The following is a 21,155-nucleotide window of genomic DNA, read 5'->3' as shown; positions in this document are numbered from 1 at the left end:
ACTTGTGGTAAACAACTGATCAAAGGAAGCCTTCAAATCACTTGCAACAGATGAACTAGTTTATGGGAAGAAACCGACCGTTGAAGGATTTGCACCTGGGTGGCTAATTTCTAATAAATAAAAGCTAGTGGATTTGTATAATTTTATAATAAAGTTGGCAGAAGAAAATCAGCATCTTGATTTTGTCAGTCATTCTAATGCTTGAACTGCCTTCTAAACAGTACACAGTATGTAACCTAACAAATCCTGAAGTTGGTGTTAACAGAGATTTGAAGCTAAAGTTACACCAAAGCAGCCTGTGGATAATTTAACATAAGGGACAAGAGAAGAGGTCCTTAGTCAGCTAAGAAGCATGCACTTGTAAAAATGTTTTTCAGTCACAGAAGTCTCAACAGGGAAGAGTAAGTTTTTGGAGAAGCAATGTGCACTGTGAGTGAGAGTTGTGATGGAGTACCTGAACTGCAAACAAAACTGTCAATCTGGTGAATCAGCACAAGTAGTAGTGGAACTGAAAATGTTATTTGACCGCAGAAGCTTCACCACAGAAAAGTGTGCTGTTTGTGATGCATAAGGGAGTGTAATTCTAAAACCATATCTCCCTCTGCGGAGACCTGCCTGTACACTTGGCAGGGTCTTTGTCAGTGTATAAGGCTGGAAAAGGGCCAAGATAGGCCCCGCTGACTTCCAACACCTGCGAAGCTCAGCTGCAGAGAGGCACTGACGAAGCTTCATGCTCACTACATCTAGGTCACCATAAAGCACCAACCACACTTCCCCAAACAAGTACAATAAGTCAGGAAACACCCCTCCTCTTATAAAAACCTTGCAGCCTCGCCTTCTCTGCACGACTCTGTTTGTCCATTTCCATCTGCAAGGAGTCATGGGTGTGTTGGCAGGTAGGTCTGTGTGCTTCTTTAGGTGCACATACATTTGGGAAGGGTGGTTGCTTGTTTATGCAAACAGAACAATTTAATTGTTAAGAAATTGTTAATTGTAAAAGAAATTGTTTATATATATGTACATATATTACATACATATATTCATACATATATTCCCAGGGAGTAATTGCAGTGGACTTTAAAAATAAGCTTACCGATGAAGGACCTCTGTCCAGAACGTTGTGTTTCATTGGTGTACAAGTGTAAAGACGCACAGGTTTATGAGGGAGAGCAGGGAAACTACGGTATTCTTGTATAAAAACACCGCGAATATAATTTAATTCTTGAACACACTGGCGTTGAACTTGAGCAGTTAATGGTTTCCCGCGTAGTAAACACAATCCAACACGTGCGGCGCAGGGATGAGGGAGGAACAGGAACTGCGATTTGACCCAGTTCACGGAGTTGGCTTCCTGTTATGGCCAGTCGCAGTGAGAGATGCGCATGTAGCGACACACCAAACCTCTGCTAACGATGCTGGCTGCAGGAGACAGATGTCAGAATGCCATGCATTGCACATCGGTTATAAGGCGTGCCAGAAACGGAGGGAAGTATTTTTGGCACAGGGAGGATTTGCGGAGGCCGAGTCAGGTTTGGCGCTAATTTGAAGCCGCGTCAGCTCGAAGCTTTTGAAGATCAAAGTGGCGTGAGTCGAGGCCCTTATACTTTCCTGTTTAAAGTCCACCAGTGTTCCGCAAAATGACCCGAGGTGCTCTGCTGCTGAGGAAATAGAATTCAGCCATTATTTTAAAACACTCATTCCAGTGTCTGCATTAGTGGAGTGAAATGTTGTGTGTAACGTTAATAGAAAATGAATGGAGGACTCCTCGGACCTCTTTCCAGCACATTAGTTTTCAGGAAACAGCTCATTTTAAAGTCAGGGGTATAAAACCCCACTTACACTAGAACTCCTTCCCCATTTATTTCACATATACATTCGCATTCCTGTGAGGCATAGCTAAAGAATGGCCCCAAAATATACTAATATAAACACCTGGTCTTGGGTAAAAAACGTTAGCTAGCCAGCACTTTGATGCAACACTGCCTACTTGGTCTAAATTTTCAATTTGAGTTTTTTGAAATGCAAATGTATATAAAAAAAATCAGCGCACTCTTAATTTCCTCTGCAATGTGTTTTCCCTCCATTGAGAACACTAACCATCTTTAATTCATTTCATGCTTACTTTGGCACATCTTTTTCCTTTTCTCATCTTGTTTAACAAACTACAAGAGGGCTGTGAAAAAGGGGCCCTGGTAACTCACCGCATTATCTCCTCTCATTAGTGTAAATGTCATAACAGGGGAGGGATGTTTTAGGGAGGCCTTTGAGATGTGGTTGCTTGCGCAGAGTGGCTCTGTGTTGGGGGAGTAGGGGAGAGGACAGGCCCTTTGTATGCCTGCTCCTCGGACTGAATGGGGATTCAGTACAGCGGGCCAGTTCAATGGGGAAACCAGACAGAATTAGTTCCAAGCAGACGGAGAACTGTGCAGTGTGAAGAAATGTGAACAATTAGATGGATTAAAAGGTTTGGAATCTGAGAAGGCGCTTCAGTGAGGACGTTTTAATGGGGGGAGATGTTCTTGCGTAATGAAGCTTTACGTCTGCGTTACTCCATCACCCTGTGAGTGTCCACTAATGATTGTGTACAAAATATTGCATCTGTTTTATGCAGTTATTTTACATGAGTCTAATTCTGTTGTGATTACAAATAAAGCAAAACACCCTGTGCATGTTTTTATATTTTTAATACCAATACTGGTTGCTTAAACTTTACCAAATTGATACTTTTTGCACTTTTTTTTTTCAATGTAATTTTTAATAGCATGTAGAACATAGCTCACCTACACTCACAGTTATGATTAGTACACCTACACAGGCATTAAACTGAACATTAAAAAAAAAACATAAATCACATCAGATGGTGAGGTCCTCTCAGCAGAACATTTCAAACATAGTAGTTGGGACGTCTCATTTTGTTTGTTGAGCTGTCTGTATTCTATGCATGTCACAAAAATACAAGGTCTGATGGAGTAACGTTTCTGCTCTAAGCCATAGATCTGTCAGCTTTGCTCTTGTTAAAGTATTTTTCCAAGGGTTCATTACAGTGAAAAAAATAAACACCATTTAAAACACATGTTTACATCGCTGAGATTTTAAGGCATCACAGTACTCTGCAGTTCCAAAGTTTGATGAGTGCCTTTTGGGAATCAAATTTCCATGACAAGCCCCCCCCCCCTCCCCCCCTGTGTTGTTTCAAAAGTATCAACAGGTGCAAGATGGTATGGTATAGCATAGGAACAGCCATACCACAGTTAACCATACCAAAAGCTATACCAAGCCATAAATACAAAGTAAATAAGAGTTGATGTGGAAACTTTATTAAGAAATTGATCAAATAAAGTTATAATAAGGAATCAATCAGCACTTTTTGAACCAGTCCCAGTTCGAGTCAGAAGGGTCCAAGTCCTTCCCTGGTGAGGCTGTGTCTTTGTGGTACATGAGTGCTGAATGACGAGTGCCTGCTGTAAAACACCTGTAGGCTAAAGGCTCTGTTTATTAGGTCAGTGTAATGGGAGCTGACAGACGCCCAGCGCCTCTGCCCATGTGCCACAGATCAGCAGCCAGCCTGAGCAGGCTGAAGGAGGCAGTGTCAATGTCAGGAGTGAAGGCTGGGGGGCAAAGCAAGCACACCAGTCAGCCCACCTACCCACAAACTAAAAGCCCTACATGCTTACCCACTTACCCATAAACCAAAAGCCCTACATGCTTACCCACTTACCCATAAACCAAAAGCCCTACATGCTTACCCACCTACCCACAAACCAAAAGCCCTACATGCTTACCCACTTACCCACAAACCAAAAGCCCTACATGCTTACCCACTTACCCACAAACCAAAAGCCCTACATGCTTACCCACCTACCCACAAACCAAAAGCCCTACATGCTTACCCACTTACCCACAAACCAAAAGCCCTACATGCTTACCCACTTACCCATAAACCAAAAGCCCTACATGCTTACCCACCTACCCACAAACTAAAAGCCCTACATGCTTACCCACTTACCCATAAACCAAAAGCCCTACATGCTTACCCACCTACCCACAAACCAAAAGCCCTACATGCTTACCCACTTACCCATAAACCAAAAGCCCTACATGCTTACCCACTTACCCATAAACCAAAAGCCCTACATGCTTACCCACCTACCCACAAACCAAAAGCCCTACATGCTTACCCACTTACCCATAAACCAAAAGCCCTACATGCTTACCCACCTCCAATTTGTTGTGAATACATGATACCGTGCAGCTTGGATGTAATTATGTCTGCCATGACAAACTTTATTTAAATGTTAAATGTCTTAAGCATCCAAGGACAATATTGAACCATATTTCATACATATTAGACTGTCCATCCCTCTATCTATCCATCAGTCCAGAAGCAATTTAAGCTTTAAATGGACCCATCAATTTATATTAAAATGTTGACATTTTTAAGAAAATTAAAAATCAAAGCTTATGAGAAACTAGACAATAAAAATCCTAAAGTACACATCAAGTAAAGAAAAGGTTCAAATGCAGACATGTTTTACCATGGCTGTGTATTTTGACAGCAGTCTGCAGGTCACAAGGGTAGGACTTGGCAGCATTCACAGATGTCTAGCGCGCACACGCACACCTTCCCGTAAGGAGGGGGAATCACTCCAGTTAGCAGCTCCCTACCTTGCAGCAGAAGAGGCGTCTCTTGGGCCTGCCTGTGACTGTACTGCACAGGCTGCAGAACACGTGCAGAGGGCCAAAACCGGCCAAGAGCTCAGAGCTCAATCACAGTGTTACAACCACGAGTGCAGTACTCTGTGATGAATCCCTCCCAACGGCAGAAGCCGCCCCAAAACCCTGATTTATCTACACAGCAGATGTTCACATACACACACACACACACACACACACACACACACACTTCACTTTCTTGCTCCCTCTCACATACATACACACTTGTATACACCTCAAAGCTTCTGGTCTTTTTTGTGCAAAACGTTTTTTGTCATAATGATCTGAAAAATGTCCATCGAAAGACTTTGAATATTCGTGTTTTTTTATTGTTGCAATTGCATCTAACAAAAACTTATAACAAAACAAAGTACACTTACATCCAAACATGCACACACTTTGCACATACCAAGTATGTTCTGCATAGTCTATAAAAGTTATGTTACACACATGGTCCCTCCCAATAACTTTATATCAAGTTAAACGGGAGATCCTGTTCATAGCTTTGGGTTTCAATTACTCTAGGCAATTAAAAAGAAGCTGAATGATTAAATTAAAGCACATAGTCAAAGGAACGTTTGAAAAAGCATGCTTTGAAAATGACATACTATTTATGAATCGAGGAATTATGTTACGACTGTTGTGCGTGCAACAAAAGCGCACCCTAGTGGCAGCTAGTGACAAAAGTAAAAGAAAATACTTGTATGGGCAGTGAAGCAACTCACACACTTACAGAAATGTCTGCAAAACATTCTCAAAAGCAATCAAAATTAAGGAACTTTTATTGGCTCTCTTACATAAGTTTAGGTTTAAATGAATATCATGATTTTAGAGGCCTTTTCTAGGAGCCTGTTATGCTCTATTGGGTTCAGTCTGTGAAGACAAATGGATAATGTGCTGGGGTGGAGAACGTACCCGTTATGTCTTATTAGCCTCTGACCTCACAGCTGGATCTAATGGCAGTTGCAGGTGCTGCTAAGGACAACCTAAAGACATACACTCTTAATTACTCTCTCTCATGCTCCCCCCCCCCCCCCCACGCACACACACAAATACAAACCATAGCTTATTTGAAAATGCACCAACACACACCTCCTATTTCCCATGTCTCCTGTTTCAACATAAACACAAATGCAGTAACTAGGTAATCATACCACTCTTGTTTAAGATGGTTCTTTAGACTGTAGACTAAATAAACAGACTACAAACCCCACGTACATAAATAACGGTGTCAAAAGAAGCTCCTAATGTAACTGGGCTTCTTCACTGGAATCTGCACCCAGCACGGATGGCCTGCCACAGCTGGAGGCTCTGACTGAGTGTGTGAGTGTGTGTTTGTACAAGTGGCTCGACCTGGCTGCCAGTCAGACATTTTTCTCAATGAAAGAGGTGACTTTAAAAATTGCTCCCACCCTACACTGCAACACGGCTTCCCGAAACCACAAAATGTTCCAACAGTTCAATGTCTCACCCGGCAGGAATCCTCTTGAAAAACACATGATGCAGGTGCACGTTCTCTTGCCACTGCAAATAACTTGAATTAGTCCTTCTTTTATCAATAGTAATCTTTTAATTCTTACCATATCAGTGTGAATAATATAGTATGTACACTGTATAATAATGACAATGATGCAAGATATTATGTCAATTTCAAAAAGGCATTTACCGCCTGTGACCTAATTATTTTTGTGACAGCACTGTACTTTATGTGCTCTCCCAGCAGAGGAATACCAGAGTAAGTTATATGGCTTATATTATTATTATTAGTTATATAAACAAAATCTGATGCTCTGCATTATATCACAAGCACTCTGGCTCAGCTGGGGCTGGGCGAGGGAGATGGAGCCGCTGGCCAGCTACTCCACAACTCAAGCAAAGAAGGGGCCCCCCAGGGCCTAGCCAGAGTGTGTTGAGCACTGTGGCTGTTTCTGAATTAGCTGGAGTAGTGACATGATCATTCCTCCTGGTTGAGCAGGGCCTGTCGCTCGCCTGTACGTATGTAGAGTACAGTATGCAGCTCCAGAAACAGCAAAAAGTTGAAGTTCACTGAACAAATGTTGCTTCATCGTGTTAAACACACACCCCTCAGAATTTGGATTTTAAGGAATGCTTTTTTGGAAATGGGTTCTACACAGACACAGCAAGATGCATGGGAAGAAGAACGTTATTACTGTTAAGTCTTGATTTATAAATGGAATAAAAGTAAACTGTCCTGCCTGAAAGCATTAATCACAGTCCTAAAATGTCTTAGAAATTGTACAGCAGTAGCAGAGCTTTAAAACACTAATGTATACTTTAAAAAATGTTCATAAGATGTGAAACACAGCAGATATCTGTCATTCATGATCTTCTTTGACAATGTTAGGTGAACCAGTTTATTTAGTTTTATCTAGAGATGCTCAAATCCAGTAACAGATAGAATTTCCTTTCCAGGTACTTTAATTACACCAAGGGAGTCATAAATCTTTCAGCAGATAGTTTGCAATTTATAGAAACCTGTCACTATTCCAAGTTCAACAGGTAAACTCAAGGGCACATCTCTACATGGAATGATGATACTTACTGCTAAATGATGGATATTGGGCTCTATAAGCAATTTTTTTTTCTTCTTTGAATTAATAGCCATAAAATAACCTACAGAAATGAGGTTCCACAGTGGTAGCCTATTGCTGTCAGCTTAGATTTTTTGCCTCTGGACCTCCTGACTTTATGAAAAAGGACTTTAAGATGTTCAGCAACAGCTGAAGAATGGTCCCCAGTCACCACAAGACAATATGGCCCACCCACCCAGCCAAAAGCAGAGCTGGCCCAGCTTTGTCCGGGGAGGTTAGTTTTCTAATTAAACACTGCATCTTGCACAGGGGAAAAACGTGATGGACACACGTGTTTATACGCATTCACTCTTGTGGTGTGATTTAAAGCAGGAGAGAGTTTGTCTCTCATGGTCATGTGGGACATGGTAGAAAGAGGCAGCGGTTTGTCTGTATAACATCACCTCCCACCCCAGACCGGTTCCACATAGCCGGTCCAGTCCGTGTTTGTCACTCAGCTCAACACTGCATACCAGTCCAGAGGAAACACCCAGCCATCACTGGTCTTGTTAAAGACGAGGCCTGTTTGCTGACCTCCCACCTCTCCTCTACCTCTACAGGCCTGACCGATCAAGTCCAGATTCTGCTGTCAGCATCAGTGAGGAAAGTCTGAGAGACAAAGAGCATCTGTGATCGTTGAAGCGATTAAAAATTCTTCATCTGCGATGCAAGTACAACAATATCACTATGATGTTCGTGCAACACAGCGCAAAATATGAGGGCTGCAGGTAGGCTGTCCAAATGTAATTTCATACAGAGAAATCCAGACACAGATAAATAACAGAATTCTTTTCAAGCAGTGATGCAAAGATATTAAATGGTGCATGAAATATTGCACCATTGTGTCAAAATTGATAATTTATCAACTGCAAAAAAATGGTTCGTAGACAGATTAGCTAGCATAGACTTGACAATAAGTCTATGGGATCATTTCTTGTTTAGTTAAAGAAAAACGTCTGCCGTGTGTGAAAGTAAGTTGAAATGTTGCATTAACCAGTACATCTGTAAGTTTGTAAATCACATGATGTCATTTTATGAACCGAAGCCTTCTAAAGACTCTAAGACATATGTTATGGAATTCATGCCTGATCAGAGCAATCATGTGGCACGCTGCAAAATGTATAGACCTAAGTGAGGAAATGAGTGAGCACAAACCCATAGCCAGGACCATTCTGATGAAATAAGGAAAGTATAGCACCATCCTTCCTGGAACTGATAGTGTAACCAAAATGTCTCCAACAGCAAGATGTAAACTCCTGCATGAAGCACCAGGTCCACGCCAGCCTGGCAGTGTTCTGCAAGGTGCATCATCCCACCTCAGGCTGTGGAGCATGCATCACACTGAAATGGGATTGAATGAATGCACATTTCAAGGTTGCCAAATTAGCATGTTAAATGACATTTTATGAAGAGGTGAGGTTTTGTTTTTTTTTTCCTTTACAGTCATATCTGGCAAAAAGCAATAACAACATACAAGATGAAAGTTATCATATCTATGATCTAACATCACGTGTTTTGATTATTACCAAGTCCTTGACAACTCAGCAACATTGAATAACGCAAGAATTCTGCTCATTATCAAAGCTTCATTGGAGAATGTAGAATTGCCTCTCTGTAAGATGATGACAAAGCACAACTTGGTGGTCTTGCTAGACAATAGCCCAAAACACAAGTCGACACCGGAATACCACAGGAATTACACAACCAATGACAAGGATATGCTGTTGTGGAACAGTTGCACCTGAGCTGTTTGGAAGAGACCAAGTTAATGATTACACTACTGGAGGTACTGGAACACTGCAGTCAATGCTAATGGCAGTGTAACCACCTGTTATCTGCTACAGATGATATTATGCAACACCCAGTGACCCTGCAGTTATTGCTGCAAAAGGTGGTGTAACCAGTTAGACCAACTGAGTGTTGCATAACTTTCATTAATAAACAGGGTTATGTGTTGTGCTTTCTGTTTTTTTCATTTATATTAAATCAAGTTTCAGTTAATCCGGCATTCAATGCCAAATGTAAACTTAAAAGTCGCTAACACTACAGTATGTATGGCTTCCCCCATTCACAAACACCAGCGGTAGGAAGGGGTTAAATCGATAGTGGCTTGAATCCAAATCCCATCCCCCTCCACTGCCTGCACTTGAATCTTTTTGCCACGCGCTCGTGGTTTGACCCTGCCAACTTTTTTGGTCTTCACCCTTTCTCCTCGCCACAAACCTGTCAGACCCCATAAGTAAAAACATATTGGACCTGCACCGTTTTCTTTCTTTAAATGCAGGTTGATGAATTTTCAATCCACGGAGCATTTGTCTACATGACACACACCCCTGGGGGAGTATAACCAGATGCATTTTTTTTTGTAGCGCAAAACTTTTTAAATGTTATTTTATGTTGGTTAAACCTCAAGGAGCACCAAATATCGTGGTTTTAATCAACGATCTAGTTATTTTGGGAGAAGGCCTTGCTGGATACAGTGCTGGAGAGAGTGGTGTGCAAACCTGAAACCACTGACCTTGAGAAGATTGGAGCAAAGTAAGGTTTTGCTTTTGCTCCCCAGAGATTCAACAACCATTCGCGTGAATCCTCTCGAGCGTCAAAACATGTAGGGTTAGTTCGACCCCTTGAAGCCATGTTAGAAAATGTGCACACACTACAGATTATTTCCAGATCATCTATTGCTTTCATTACTGGTATAATTTTTTCCCCATAACCAAACCTGTAATTTCCCTCACTCAAGTGATAAAAAAACCAACAAAAACGTTGTTGCTATGGCATGCTGATATAAATAAGCCTTTAAGTGTCGAGGGTACGCAATCATCTCCTTTGTTATAAACCAGTGCGAACACAACGGTAGTTTTTAGTGGAATGCCTACCATGTTCTTTTAACTAATCTGGAGGATCTTAAAGATTTTTATTTTATAGCCTCTCTCAATTCCAATGTTTCCACTGACACTGTTTGGAGAAATACAGTAACTACATATGTGACTCGACATAAAATGAATAGATGAGCAAATCGCCATTTATGCGTTGAGTTACCAGACACGTTTCCATACAAGCAATATTCAGACAGCACAAACTGCTCCAAACGCCAGCTGTCCTTAGCTTTGGAGGAAACGCTTTCTGTTACCGCGCCAGTTACCTCAGCGACGTCTGTCCGCATAAACACACGCCGCTGAGTAATTACTGTTATAGCACCGTTTCTAAAAACACTTCTTGTTGGCCCGTGAATAGGGAATGCCAGCAGACACAACAGCCGACTCAAAATAAGCAGATCTTACGCTGGCATGTGGCGCGCGATGGTATCAGTAGGATGAACGTCACGAGACATGGGGCGCGCCTTGACGCCTCGGGGAACTCGGTGGCTCGGGACCTGTCATCGCTCCCGTGACAATACGGGGGGGTCAACACCCTTGTTCAGCGGCCACGAGGAAAAACAAACACGCTCGCTAAACGATAAGGATTCTTAATCCGGAGGCTGACAAATAAATAGAGGTAATGACTGACTAATAGGCCTTTCTTAAGCATATTGCATCATACCGCAGTTAGATGCGTGCTGTTTCTTCTAAACTCACTTTCTTACACCTGTCTTAACTGGTGCTGTGCAAGAAAACTGCGCACGTGTAAATGCTTTAAATACTCCACATCTATAATCACCCCACATGCAGGCAACACCAGATACAGCTGAAGTGAAGCAATCTGCTGCCATATGCACACCCCAGTGCATTATTTGATATCTTAAGTCTAAAGTTAACAGAGCAGCCAAAAAGAACAGTATTCTGCTGAAACTAATCTGTTACTGGGATGTATCTTAGTTCAGTCTACCCCTCTGTGCCAGCATGTGAATCACTTAGTCAAAATGGTCCAGAAATAGCTTCTGAGAAAAAAAAAAAAAGCACACCAAAGCACCATCTCAGCTGCTGGGGTCCTGAATCATACTGATGGAGAAAACAAATCTATCATAATTTCCCTCATATATGAGCAACTATATGTCACTCGCTGCACACTTCATAACACTCAAGCCATTGTAAAGCAATCAGGGAGGTTGAGACTGCTTTCACAGGCTTTTCTTGCTCATGTCTGTTTGACTATATACACACAAAAGCTGTAGTGACTGATGCAGGATATGAGTGTTCAGAATTTCACCATGTAGTCTACATTAGTTAAGTCAGTCGTGCAAGGTGCATTTGAGAGTGGACACACTCTCAAACAACCACTTGCAGTATCCTCCCAAGGTTTGAGAAACCGCTCTGTTTTGATACCTTCAGACAACACCCATCTCCCCCCTGTGCCTGTGCTCTTTCAGTTGTTGGAGGGTGCGGGGGTATGAGTAGAGGCAAAGGGGAGGCTTTAGCCTTTCTAACAGCACAACTGAGTGTTTCAGTGGGATCGTTGCTAGTTATCAGAAAAAATGGCTCTGCACAGTGATCGGCCACGACTCACGACAGGCCTGATCCACCCGTTAGCCTCCACTCCACTTGTGTGGCCCTCTTCAAGTTGTCTGCTCTCTGTTCTTTTCTCCTTTTCGTCTCTTCGTTTCTCTGTGGTCCTGGGTACACATGGACAGTATGACAGCACTGACAGGCTGAGATGAGCCAGGACTGGAACAACAATCGTGCAAGTGTCAGGAAGTCAACAGTTTGAGAATGATTCTATGCTGTGGTCTCTTCCCTCATGCACACACACATGTGCACACACACACACACACACAAGCTCCTTTTCTCCAGAACATTCAAAATCCCATCTTAACGGCAGGGTGGTAAGGATCCAGATAAAACACAGCTCTCTTCTCTTTCTGTCATGTTGTCCATATGCTCTGTAAAGGGGGGTTGACTCACACTTCTGGCGTGCGAGACAGAGCTGCAGCTGCATGCTGCACCTGCAGAATGAGGGAAAAAAAACAACTGCCAGGCACTTGCATGAGAACACAGACCCACCCCCACACGCAGGCATAAACACACACACACACACACACACACACACACACACACACACACACACACACACACACACACACACACACACAAAAGAAGCTTCTCCACCCACCATCACAGGCCTAACTGATTTCTGTAAACACAAGTGAGGCTGAAACTCTAGATCTGCGTTTTACATGCCTCCAGTTGGGACATAGTGAGGAACAAAGCCCACTAGGAGCATGAGGAGTCCAGCTTGTTTTTTATTAGCCGGAGCCGCTCAGGGTCACAATGGGAAGGGCACCGGAGCCTCCACAACCTTTATGACCCACAGCAATAAAAACTTTGTCATCCTACTGATTAAAGCTTTAATTAACATAAGTGACACTTCACTGGAGAAAATGATGTTGAGCACCTTTCAGTTAAAGATCAGAGAAAGTGGATTTTATTGTTGGTTTTAGTGACAGTTGCAATGGCTGAATGTGTCTGCTTTTCTTTACAAGAGCGCTCGTTGGACTGGACCTGGTTAATTAACTGAACTGGAAACTAAAAGCAGTGTTGGATCAAAAGGCTACACTATGAGATGTGTTTCTGAACATTAGCCTTCGCACACAAGTTTTAATACTTTTCCTGGCATTCTGAGGCACTCCAGAGACAGAAGCCCATAGACAAATACTTATTCATTACCAATTCACACACACACACAACCTGATACTTTCCATAATGTAACTGTGTGTGTGTGTGTGTGTGTGTGTGTGTGTGTGTGTCCACACACACACACACACACACACACACACATACACATACTCTCTCTAGAAAGAAAGAAAGCTGTTAAATGTCTGGTTAACCATCCTTGACAAAGTCATTATTATTAAAAAGAAAATGATACATTCATATACGCACATTCACACACATGGATACTATACATGCACACATATGCACGCACACACACACACACACACACACACACACACACACAAACTAATGGATGCATTCTCTCATACGCATGCAAACAGCTGGGAGGAGTATGTCTGAGGAATAAGCTCCCAGATGCTTTTTAGCAGTGTCGACCTTGCAGACCTTCTCCACCCTCTACTGCCTGATTGTAATGTGCACCTAGGGAGACCCATTAAAAAGAGCTCATCGTCAGGACAGGTCCCTACTGATGATGAAACTATTCCTCTCTTTATTTTTCAGTGACATAAAGATTTAGGTGGCAGTTGAACCATAAGTCAGACATTCAAATTCTTCATGTGAAAAGAGAGGCAAGAACGTGAAGTTGTGCTTGAAGACATGACAAATATGAAGTCTAAGACAAATCCAGCCATGGTTGGTGTTACAGCTCCATAGCCCTGATAGTTAATTTTCAGAAGGGTTATCATTTAAAGGGACCTTTGATACCCAATCAGTTTTTTTTCTGAATCTGGGCTACTGTGTTGACAGACATGAGACTGCACTGCTGGCAGGTAAGTTCTTGAGGACGTGAGGCCACCCACGCTCCAAGCGAGACGCCTGTTATGATTTGATGACAGAGAATTTGTTTTTCCTGAGGTGTCTTGCACAGTCAGCTGAAGAGCCAGCTTTACACCCACGCACATGTTCTCCTGACTGCTGATGGGAGCTGGTGGTTGTGAAGAGCTCTCAGCAAAGAGCGACCACTTCCCTGGCCTCTCTTGCTCACCGGGAGGAGATCAGCGGCACATCAAGGCCAATGCTCTGTCGTGGCTGTAGAGCCATTACTCATTGTCTGGACAGCTTTATGGTGCAGACAAGCAGGAGAGGGGGATGTCGCAAGTGTCCCCAAGGCAGCAGGCTGGCTCTGGAGAGAACTCGCTGTGTGAAGCTCAGCTGCATAAGCATGTCTAGGGCGTAGTGGCTATCAGCTAGTGGTACATATTTGGGGCCAAATATAGTTCTGATAATGCTGCTTTTAGTATGATTTGTTACGACCTAGTCTAGGTTGGGTCTGTAACAGTAAGGTGGAAGTGATGAACCAGGGTAATAACAGTGGTGTGATTACTGTGATGGGGTGAATAGCAGATATGCGAAAAAATAAAAAATAAAAATTATAATAATAATACATGAACAGATCCCGATATGATTAAATGAACTGTTGCTTTGAGAAATTGATATGTAATGTGCACAAACACAACAGACAGACTTCAGAATTGCCAACACTGAAAACTGAAACCACTAAAGAAAAAGAAAAACCAACACTGTCTGACGCAGGGGTGACTAAATGGCCTAGTGAAAACAGAAGGAAAACCAAAAGACATACTTTCCTAAACTCCCTGTCTAGCCACAAAACAGACAGCCCCCAACTACAAAGCAGTGACCACCCCACACCTGGTGTGACGTACAAAAATGACACAGTGCACTGAACACTCCAGTGGTGGCATACAGACAGCAATCCAAACTAGTAATCGAAACAATCTAGCAATATGGTGAAGGAGCAGAATAATGAACTATCAAAAATAAAACATCGGGTATAAATTAAATGAGCACAAGGCTGACAAAACAGTGATAGGCCCTTTTATACATACATGGACTCTTTAAGCGTCATGATGAATAGAGCTGCGTGACCTATTTCACTATGTTAATGCCTGTGATTTCTCAAGACTCTCACACATAACTCATCAAGAACATCAAAAATTGGCAGGTATTAGATATCAGTAAACTGAAGCAAAAAATGTGACTCAGCACGCAGTAGGAATTTCAGTGATATTCTAAAGTGCAAACATGACAAACTTATGGCTCAGAATGCTTGATACATACACGTTACATCTCTTGAAAGAACACACTTCAGAAATCAGTGGTGTCAAATCAAACAATCCACAATATATTCTGGGACCCAAGTAGCAACCTGTTCATAAGATGCACAATATAACAAGCATGTGTTGGTGTACTACTAGTGTAACAAGAACCAAGAGTGCATGAGTTCATGTCACACAGTGCCAAGTACCAGAGTTGTACCATGTCAGGTTTGGACCCAGGGGGAGAAGCAGCAGCATGATGTGACAGCTCATGGATGCCGTTGCCGCTGTTGCTCCAGGGTAGGTTTACGTTGGCAACCACACTGCAAGCCAAACATCCTCCAGTACTTATGCTCTCGCTTCCATCCAAAGCAAGCGAAACCCTGCAATGTGCACCTCAGACAACCTCCAACATGTTAAATAGCCTAGTTTTATGAAGGATAGCGGGAATGCGCTAGGTGTTCAGGGGGGAAAAAGTGGGCTAAGGTTGTGCACAACTGAAGTGAAAAACATCTCTGTTGTTTACATGTGAGTCCACCTTACAATATTCAGTACTTATAACCCTGTGGCATATATTTCATTTTTATTACTTTTTACCCTACCAAACATGCACCTTAAATTAGCAGCATGTTATATTCTAATCAGTAAATGCCAGTTTTAGGAAGCATAGGTCACATTAAAAGTAAACTTGAGTAGAAGTAAGTTAACACTGGGAAAAAAAATAGAAATATTTTAGCTAACTGAAATTTAAATAATAAGTTAACCGAATAAAAAATACAGGTTTTTATTCTGACAAATTGATTTGCGGTTCAATTAAATAAAATGTTAAGATGGCCAGCATGCATTTTTAATTTACAACAACAAATCTTTTCAGGAGAAAAATGGTTTGTGGCAAATTCTCCGTATTGGTTTATTTTTAGCTTCTATATTTTTATAGTTTTTGAGATGCGAGGATAGAAACCTGACAAACTAAAGAACATAATTACTGCTGAGTCCAAACTAAGCCTCAGTACGCTCTGGCGAAACAGCATTTACCCGACGCTCCTACATGCACGCTTATCCATCTGTCACCAGTAGAGGGCGATCGTGAGAACAACAACGTGGAGCGGTCTGATGACGTGGAGAGCACGAAAAGCGAAAATATGGCGGCGCCCGCTTTGGCGAATAAAAACACATTCAGTGATGCTGCTGCTAATCCTAAGTCGACAAATGTTAATGACAGTGATTCCAAATGTACAGCAGAGGACGTAAGTTATATGGACCATGTAGCTGAACTGGTGGAGAGAGAGATTGGTGGTGACTTAAAATCTCTGAGAAAAGTTAGTGGGCTTCTTGAAACACTGACAGCAGAGAACAAATTACTGGAAGAACAGGTAAACTAGGCAGACATATTTATGGCGAGTATGAGTGTGTTTTTCATAGTCGAATGTTAAATATACTGAGGTTGGTATTCAACAACAGATGTGTAGCGTGATTTCTGTTGGCACCATTCGGTTGATTACAGACCAGACGGGCTATTACCTATACAGTTGTGAGCGATGTATATTCCCAGCAGCTCTCTGTACGTACAGGTATTAACTGTATCCAGTTCGGTGCCTTTACGTGTATCCGCTGCACTGTCCGCGGCGGAAGGGTCTCGGGCGACGATGGAGACACTGTTGCACCGGGAGAGAGTCCTCTCCAACACGCTGCAGCAGCATCTCCAGGGCTCACAGAGTTGGGCCGACAGTCTAGGGCAAATCCTAGGACAGCTGGACACACTGGAGAGGCACATGAAGTACCTTCAGTGCTTGGCTCATATTGAGGACCTCAGGTAAGGAATCCAGTAACAGTCAAGATATATGCTATTCTATCCCACGCTTATATTTCTTCTGCAAACGTGTGTTATAACACTTGGAATCCAAGTACCTTTTTCTAAGTCTCTTCTATGAGGCAAGTGATCTTTTGCAATGTTCCTCTATGCTTTAAAAAATAAAACAGTGCCAGTATTCAGCAGTTCCTGATGACTAACAGCGTATGGGAAGCAATCGGAGCAGTGGGCAGTATGGCCAACCTGGACATGGGTCTGAAGGAGTCAGGCTGCAGCCACTTACAGGCATTCCTTCGGGAAACGCTGCTCTTTTGGCACAAGATCCTGAAAGACAAGTTGACGAGGTATCATCCGCATGACCATTGATATCGTATTGAAAAATGCGCGGCAGAACTGTGTTTCTAACTGTTGGCTGCTCCTGATCTCAGTGATTTCGAGGAGGTGCTGACCCAACTGCACTGGCCAGCAGTGTCTCCGCCGACACAGACCCTTTCTCCCCCGGCTAACGCTCAGGAGCTCAGCAGCCAGCTGAAGCTGCTGGTCTCTCAGCTCCTCTCCCTGCAGACCTCGTATCCTCTGTGTTGCACACATGCATGCAGACCTACACCAACCACCACCCCGTGGTCAACTATTCACACCCAGCTATTCACATAGTGACTTAAAGGGCAAGTAACTTATAACTGTAGACGTTGGAAGAGGCTTAATTAATTCTTCAGCCACTGTAAAACATTGTTCAAGCCCTTAAGTAAAGAGATGGGTTACGGATTATTAGAAAAAGTTCCTCATCCACACTGGTCTTGACTCCTCTCCCAGCGATGACCTTATATCGGAGATGACGGACGTGCGTCCTTTCCCTGGCCTGCTGCAGGCCCCTCCTCTCTCGATACCTATTCAGATTATGCTGCTGCCCCTCAGTAAGAGGTTTCGCTACCACTTCACTGGAAACCGCCAGACCAACTCGCTGAGCAAGGTCCAGACATGCACGTTTGCTGATTACTTTTGTGCGTGTGTGACACTGCAACCAATCCTGTTGTACAATAGTGTCTTTACTGTTTAGGAGTTGATCGTTTGCTCTTCATTATAAAAAAAAAACAAATTGTTTAAATGAATCAATGAACAGACCATCAGGGTGTGTTGATTTGTTCATTTGCAGCCAGAGTGGTATCTGACTCAGGTTCTCATGTGGATGGGACATAACTCCAGCTTCATGGAGGAGAAGATTCAACCCATTCTCAATCGTGCAGGGGCCAACGTTGATGCAAAGGTTAGAAGATTTAAATATGTGAATGTGTCGTTTGGCTCGCTTCTCTAGGTGAGCCAGAGACACAGGCAGTTCCCCCTGTACCCATTAGGTGGAGCTGTGCCGAGGACTCCTGAGTCTTGCCCAGGAGAAGCTGGCACACGATGCCCCAAGGCTGCTTTATGATGACGCCCTCTTCTGCCACCTGGTGGATGAGGTGCTGCAGTTTGAGAAGGAGCTGCGCACCACGCACGCCTACCCCAGCTCTTACCCTGGCGCCCTGCACATACTGCTGGAGGAGGCTGTCTTCCAGAAGTGGCTCAGCGTTGAGAGAAAGAGTGAGTCTTCAGCAACGCGGGTGAAGAGTGCGGGGTGTTCTGCTCGGACAACTGACCTGTGTATGTGTGTTGGTTTTTAGTGGCACTGGAAAAGGTAGATGCCATGCTGTCAACAGAAGGGGCCTGGAGCTGTCAGTACAGAGACATCACTGATGTGGATGAGCTGAAAGCACCAGACTGTGCAGAGACATTTATGACTCTGCTGCTGGTCATCACAGGTCTGACTTTCCTGGCTTCTCATATTTAATATTTTTTTGCCATTGACAAGTCCATGCTACTGGTTGATGAAATAACTGCCTGAGCAGAAAGGAACTGTCTCTTGTACACTGTAACTCTTTTAGAAAGGTACCGTTCCCTGCCATGTCCACAAGCCCAGCTCAGCTTCCTGGCTCTGCAGAGAGAGCTGGTGGATGACTTCCGCATCCGCCTCACCCAGGTGATGAAGGAGGAATCTCGGCAACCGCTGGGCGCTCGTTACTGTGCTGTCCTGAATGCCGCCAACTACATATCCACAGTTCTCAGCGACTGGAGCGACAATGTGGTTAGTGATAATAAAATGTCAGCTAGAGTATTCATTTAAATGGTCATTTGTTCATTTGTCATTCAGATGCTTTTATTCATAGTGAATAAAAGAAAGAAGCAAATATACAATACAAGCATACCACTGATACAAAAGTTGATTTTTGCTTGAAGATTCATTCAAGGATGTCTTTGAAATAAATTTTGGCATGAAACAGTAGATGGGAGTAACATTGTCTAAGAATGGTAAACTAGTAAATCTGTTCTTCTCCTCTGCCACTCCCTCTCAGTTCTTCCTGCAGCTGCAGCAGACAGCGGTGTCGGTAGGGGAGGAGGTGCTAGGGCCACTGGGGGCTACAGAGAGCGGGCGACTGGCGTCTCTGGAAGGCTCTCTGTTCGAGGAACTGCTGGCCCTGCTGGAGAGACTCAGAGGGGACATGCTGGGCCGCTTGTGGGAGGCGGTTATGAGAGATGTGAAGGAGAAGGCCCAGCTTTATTGCAGGGACAGGTACTGTACTAAAGACCCAGCCTAGGGACAGGCACTGAACAGGTACATACAATACTAACATGGAAGGTTTCATAATTATGAATAGTTCATTCTGTGGTTTACACAGCAGAATCTTTGTTGTTTGTAACTCTCAGTTGAGGGTAGATACGATTAATTACTCTGTGAAGTAGGCACGCTGTTAGTAGCAGAACTGATTCTAACTTCAAGAAGGAAAACACTTCCTGCGCAACATATTTAGCTGGTCTGGTATGTCTAGGGAGTCTAACAGGCACAACAACGGTGATGCTCTGTTGTTTAAATTGCTAGAGGTCACATTGAGGTGTGTGCTACAGGTGGATCTCCTTGCCATCCCAGTGTGACCAGGCCACCATGTCCCTGTCCAGCTCTGCGTGCCCCTTCCTCCTGTGTCTCCGGGACCACCTGCTCCAGCTGCAGCAGCTGCTATGTCTGCCTCTCTTCCAGATGTTCTGGCAGGGGCTGGCCGAGAGGCTTGATCTCTTCCTCTACCAGGACGTGAGTCTCCTACGGCAACGCACAGCTGTCTTGTATAGCAATAAAGAGCAACAGCAGTCACCATGCTTATGTTCAGCCCTGGGTTCTTCAGTCAGGCTCTGACTTTTTAGGTTAAATGTCAGGCATGCAACAGCGTGGGGCAGTTCTGACAGGGAGCAGCGAACTGCTCCTCTAAGTGAATGTGCTCTCTTCCACTCTCAGGTGATCCTGTATAACCACTTCAATGAGGGAGGAGCCGCACAGCTGCAGTTCGACATGACCAGAAACCTCTTCCCATTGTTTGGACACTACTGCAAGAGACCTGAGAACTTCTTCAAACAGTGAGTGTTTCAGAATGTGTTCTATTATTTAGATAATCTGGGTAAACAAGTCTTTTTTTGTTTTAACTTTGTACTGATTATGATGATAAACAGGAGATGGGGGGTAAACAAGTTTTGCTAAAGGCTCCTAACTTACTTTGCTCTTTCCCTCTCACAACGCCTCTCCCCACTTTTTCTGGCAGTGTAAAGGAGGCCTGCATCATCCTTAACCTGAAGGCGGGGCCAGCCTTGCTGCTGTGTGATGTGCTGAAGCAGCAGGAGGGGCCAGAAGAGGGTGATGCCTCCCTGAGGCCTCAGCCGCCCACTCCTGAGTCAGCTCTGAACGAGATGGCCGTTTACAGGCTGGCCCCCAGCGACGCACAGATCCTCCTGAACCTCCGCTCTGCCTGGCTCAGCCGCTGAGGGAGGGGAGCGCTCCTCTGGCCGAAACTGATTACACCCGAACACCACACAAAAGGATGACGTTCCTGGGACTTGCCTATTCTGAAAGATGCAGTGAAGTTGGACACATGTTCAGCACTTGAAAGAAGGGTACACAGAAAATGTACACAGAAAAGACACCGCTTACCCCAAATATAGTCAATCACCTCAAACACATTTGGTTGCCTTGGTTTTACTTTTGCTCTGGAAGTATGAGGCTAATGTAGTTAGCTAGCTAACAGGCAATGGAAGCTGTTCCAATTCTTTGTTGAACTGTTCCAGTGTTTGTTCTAGTATGCATGGTGTTGTAAAGGTCAACCATGTCTACCCTGTTTAAATACTGAAGAGTCAGGTTGGGTAGAGCCTTACTGTAGTTTTAAGTGGCCGATGTTGCCCACAAAACTAAAGAGCCTTTATCTTTTGAGAAGAGTGTAATAAATCCACACTGATAGCGTACACTTTCCTTTTTATTTTGTACAAGAAGCAGGTCACAAGTTTGTTTGTTTTTTTAACA

At 43.6% G+C, this 21,155-nt stretch overlaps 1 protein-coding gene and 2 long non-coding RNA genes across 4 annotated transcripts; 2 read left to right on the top strand and 1 right to left on the bottom strand.

Moving 5' to 3' along the window:
- Window positions 1-830: 830 nt before the first annotated feature.
- LOC113572564 (uncharacterized) lies at window positions 831-9,364 on the top strand. Of its 2 annotated transcripts, none has more exons than XR_003410124.3 (3): window positions 831-896; window positions 7,865-8,032; window positions 8,547-9,364. It is a non-coding gene; the product is annotated as an uncharacterized LOC113572564 (long non-coding RNA). The 2 variants fall into 2 exon arrangements; XR_003410125.3 differs by lacking the exon at window positions 831-896 and adding an exon at window positions 1,332-1,584.
- On the bottom strand, window positions 3,269-4,746 carry LOC145659669 (uncharacterized). Its single transcript, XR_014125749.1, has 3 exons — window positions 4,666-4,746; window positions 4,219-4,269; window positions 3,269-3,608 (listed from the first exon to the last, which is right to left on the bottom strand). It is a non-coding gene; the product is annotated as an uncharacterized LOC145659669 (long non-coding RNA).
- A 6,604-nt stretch (window positions 9,365-15,968) lies between the features above and the next one.
- Window positions 15,969-21,097, top strand: rint1 (RAD50 interactor 1). Its single transcript, XM_027002193.3, has 13 exons — window positions 15,969-16,346; window positions 16,545-16,786; window positions 16,954-17,127; window positions 17,212-17,352; window positions 17,597-17,753; window positions 17,937-18,047; window positions 18,136-18,361; window positions 18,442-18,579; window positions 18,703-18,902; window positions 19,171-19,388; window positions 19,721-19,901; window positions 20,103-20,221; window positions 20,404-21,097. Exons 1-13 carry the CDS (start codon window positions 16,116-16,118, stop codon window positions 20,621-20,623), a joined length of 2,358 nt encoding a protein of 785 aa, XP_026857994.1. The 5' UTR covers window positions 15,969-16,115; the 3' UTR covers window positions 20,624-21,097.
- Window positions 21,098-21,155: the final 58 nt, after the last annotated feature.

This window comes from Electrophorus electricus, chromosome 11, assembly GCF_041902795.1.
Source record: "Electrophorus electricus isolate QZ-2024a chromosome 11, ASM4190279v1, whole genome shotgun sequence".
Lineage (NCBI taxonomy): Eukaryota > Metazoa > Chordata > Actinopteri > Gymnotiformes > Gymnotidae > Electrophorus > Electrophorus electricus.
Note: the sequence above shows the minus strand (reverse complement) of the source record. Positions and strands in the feature narration are given on the sequence as shown.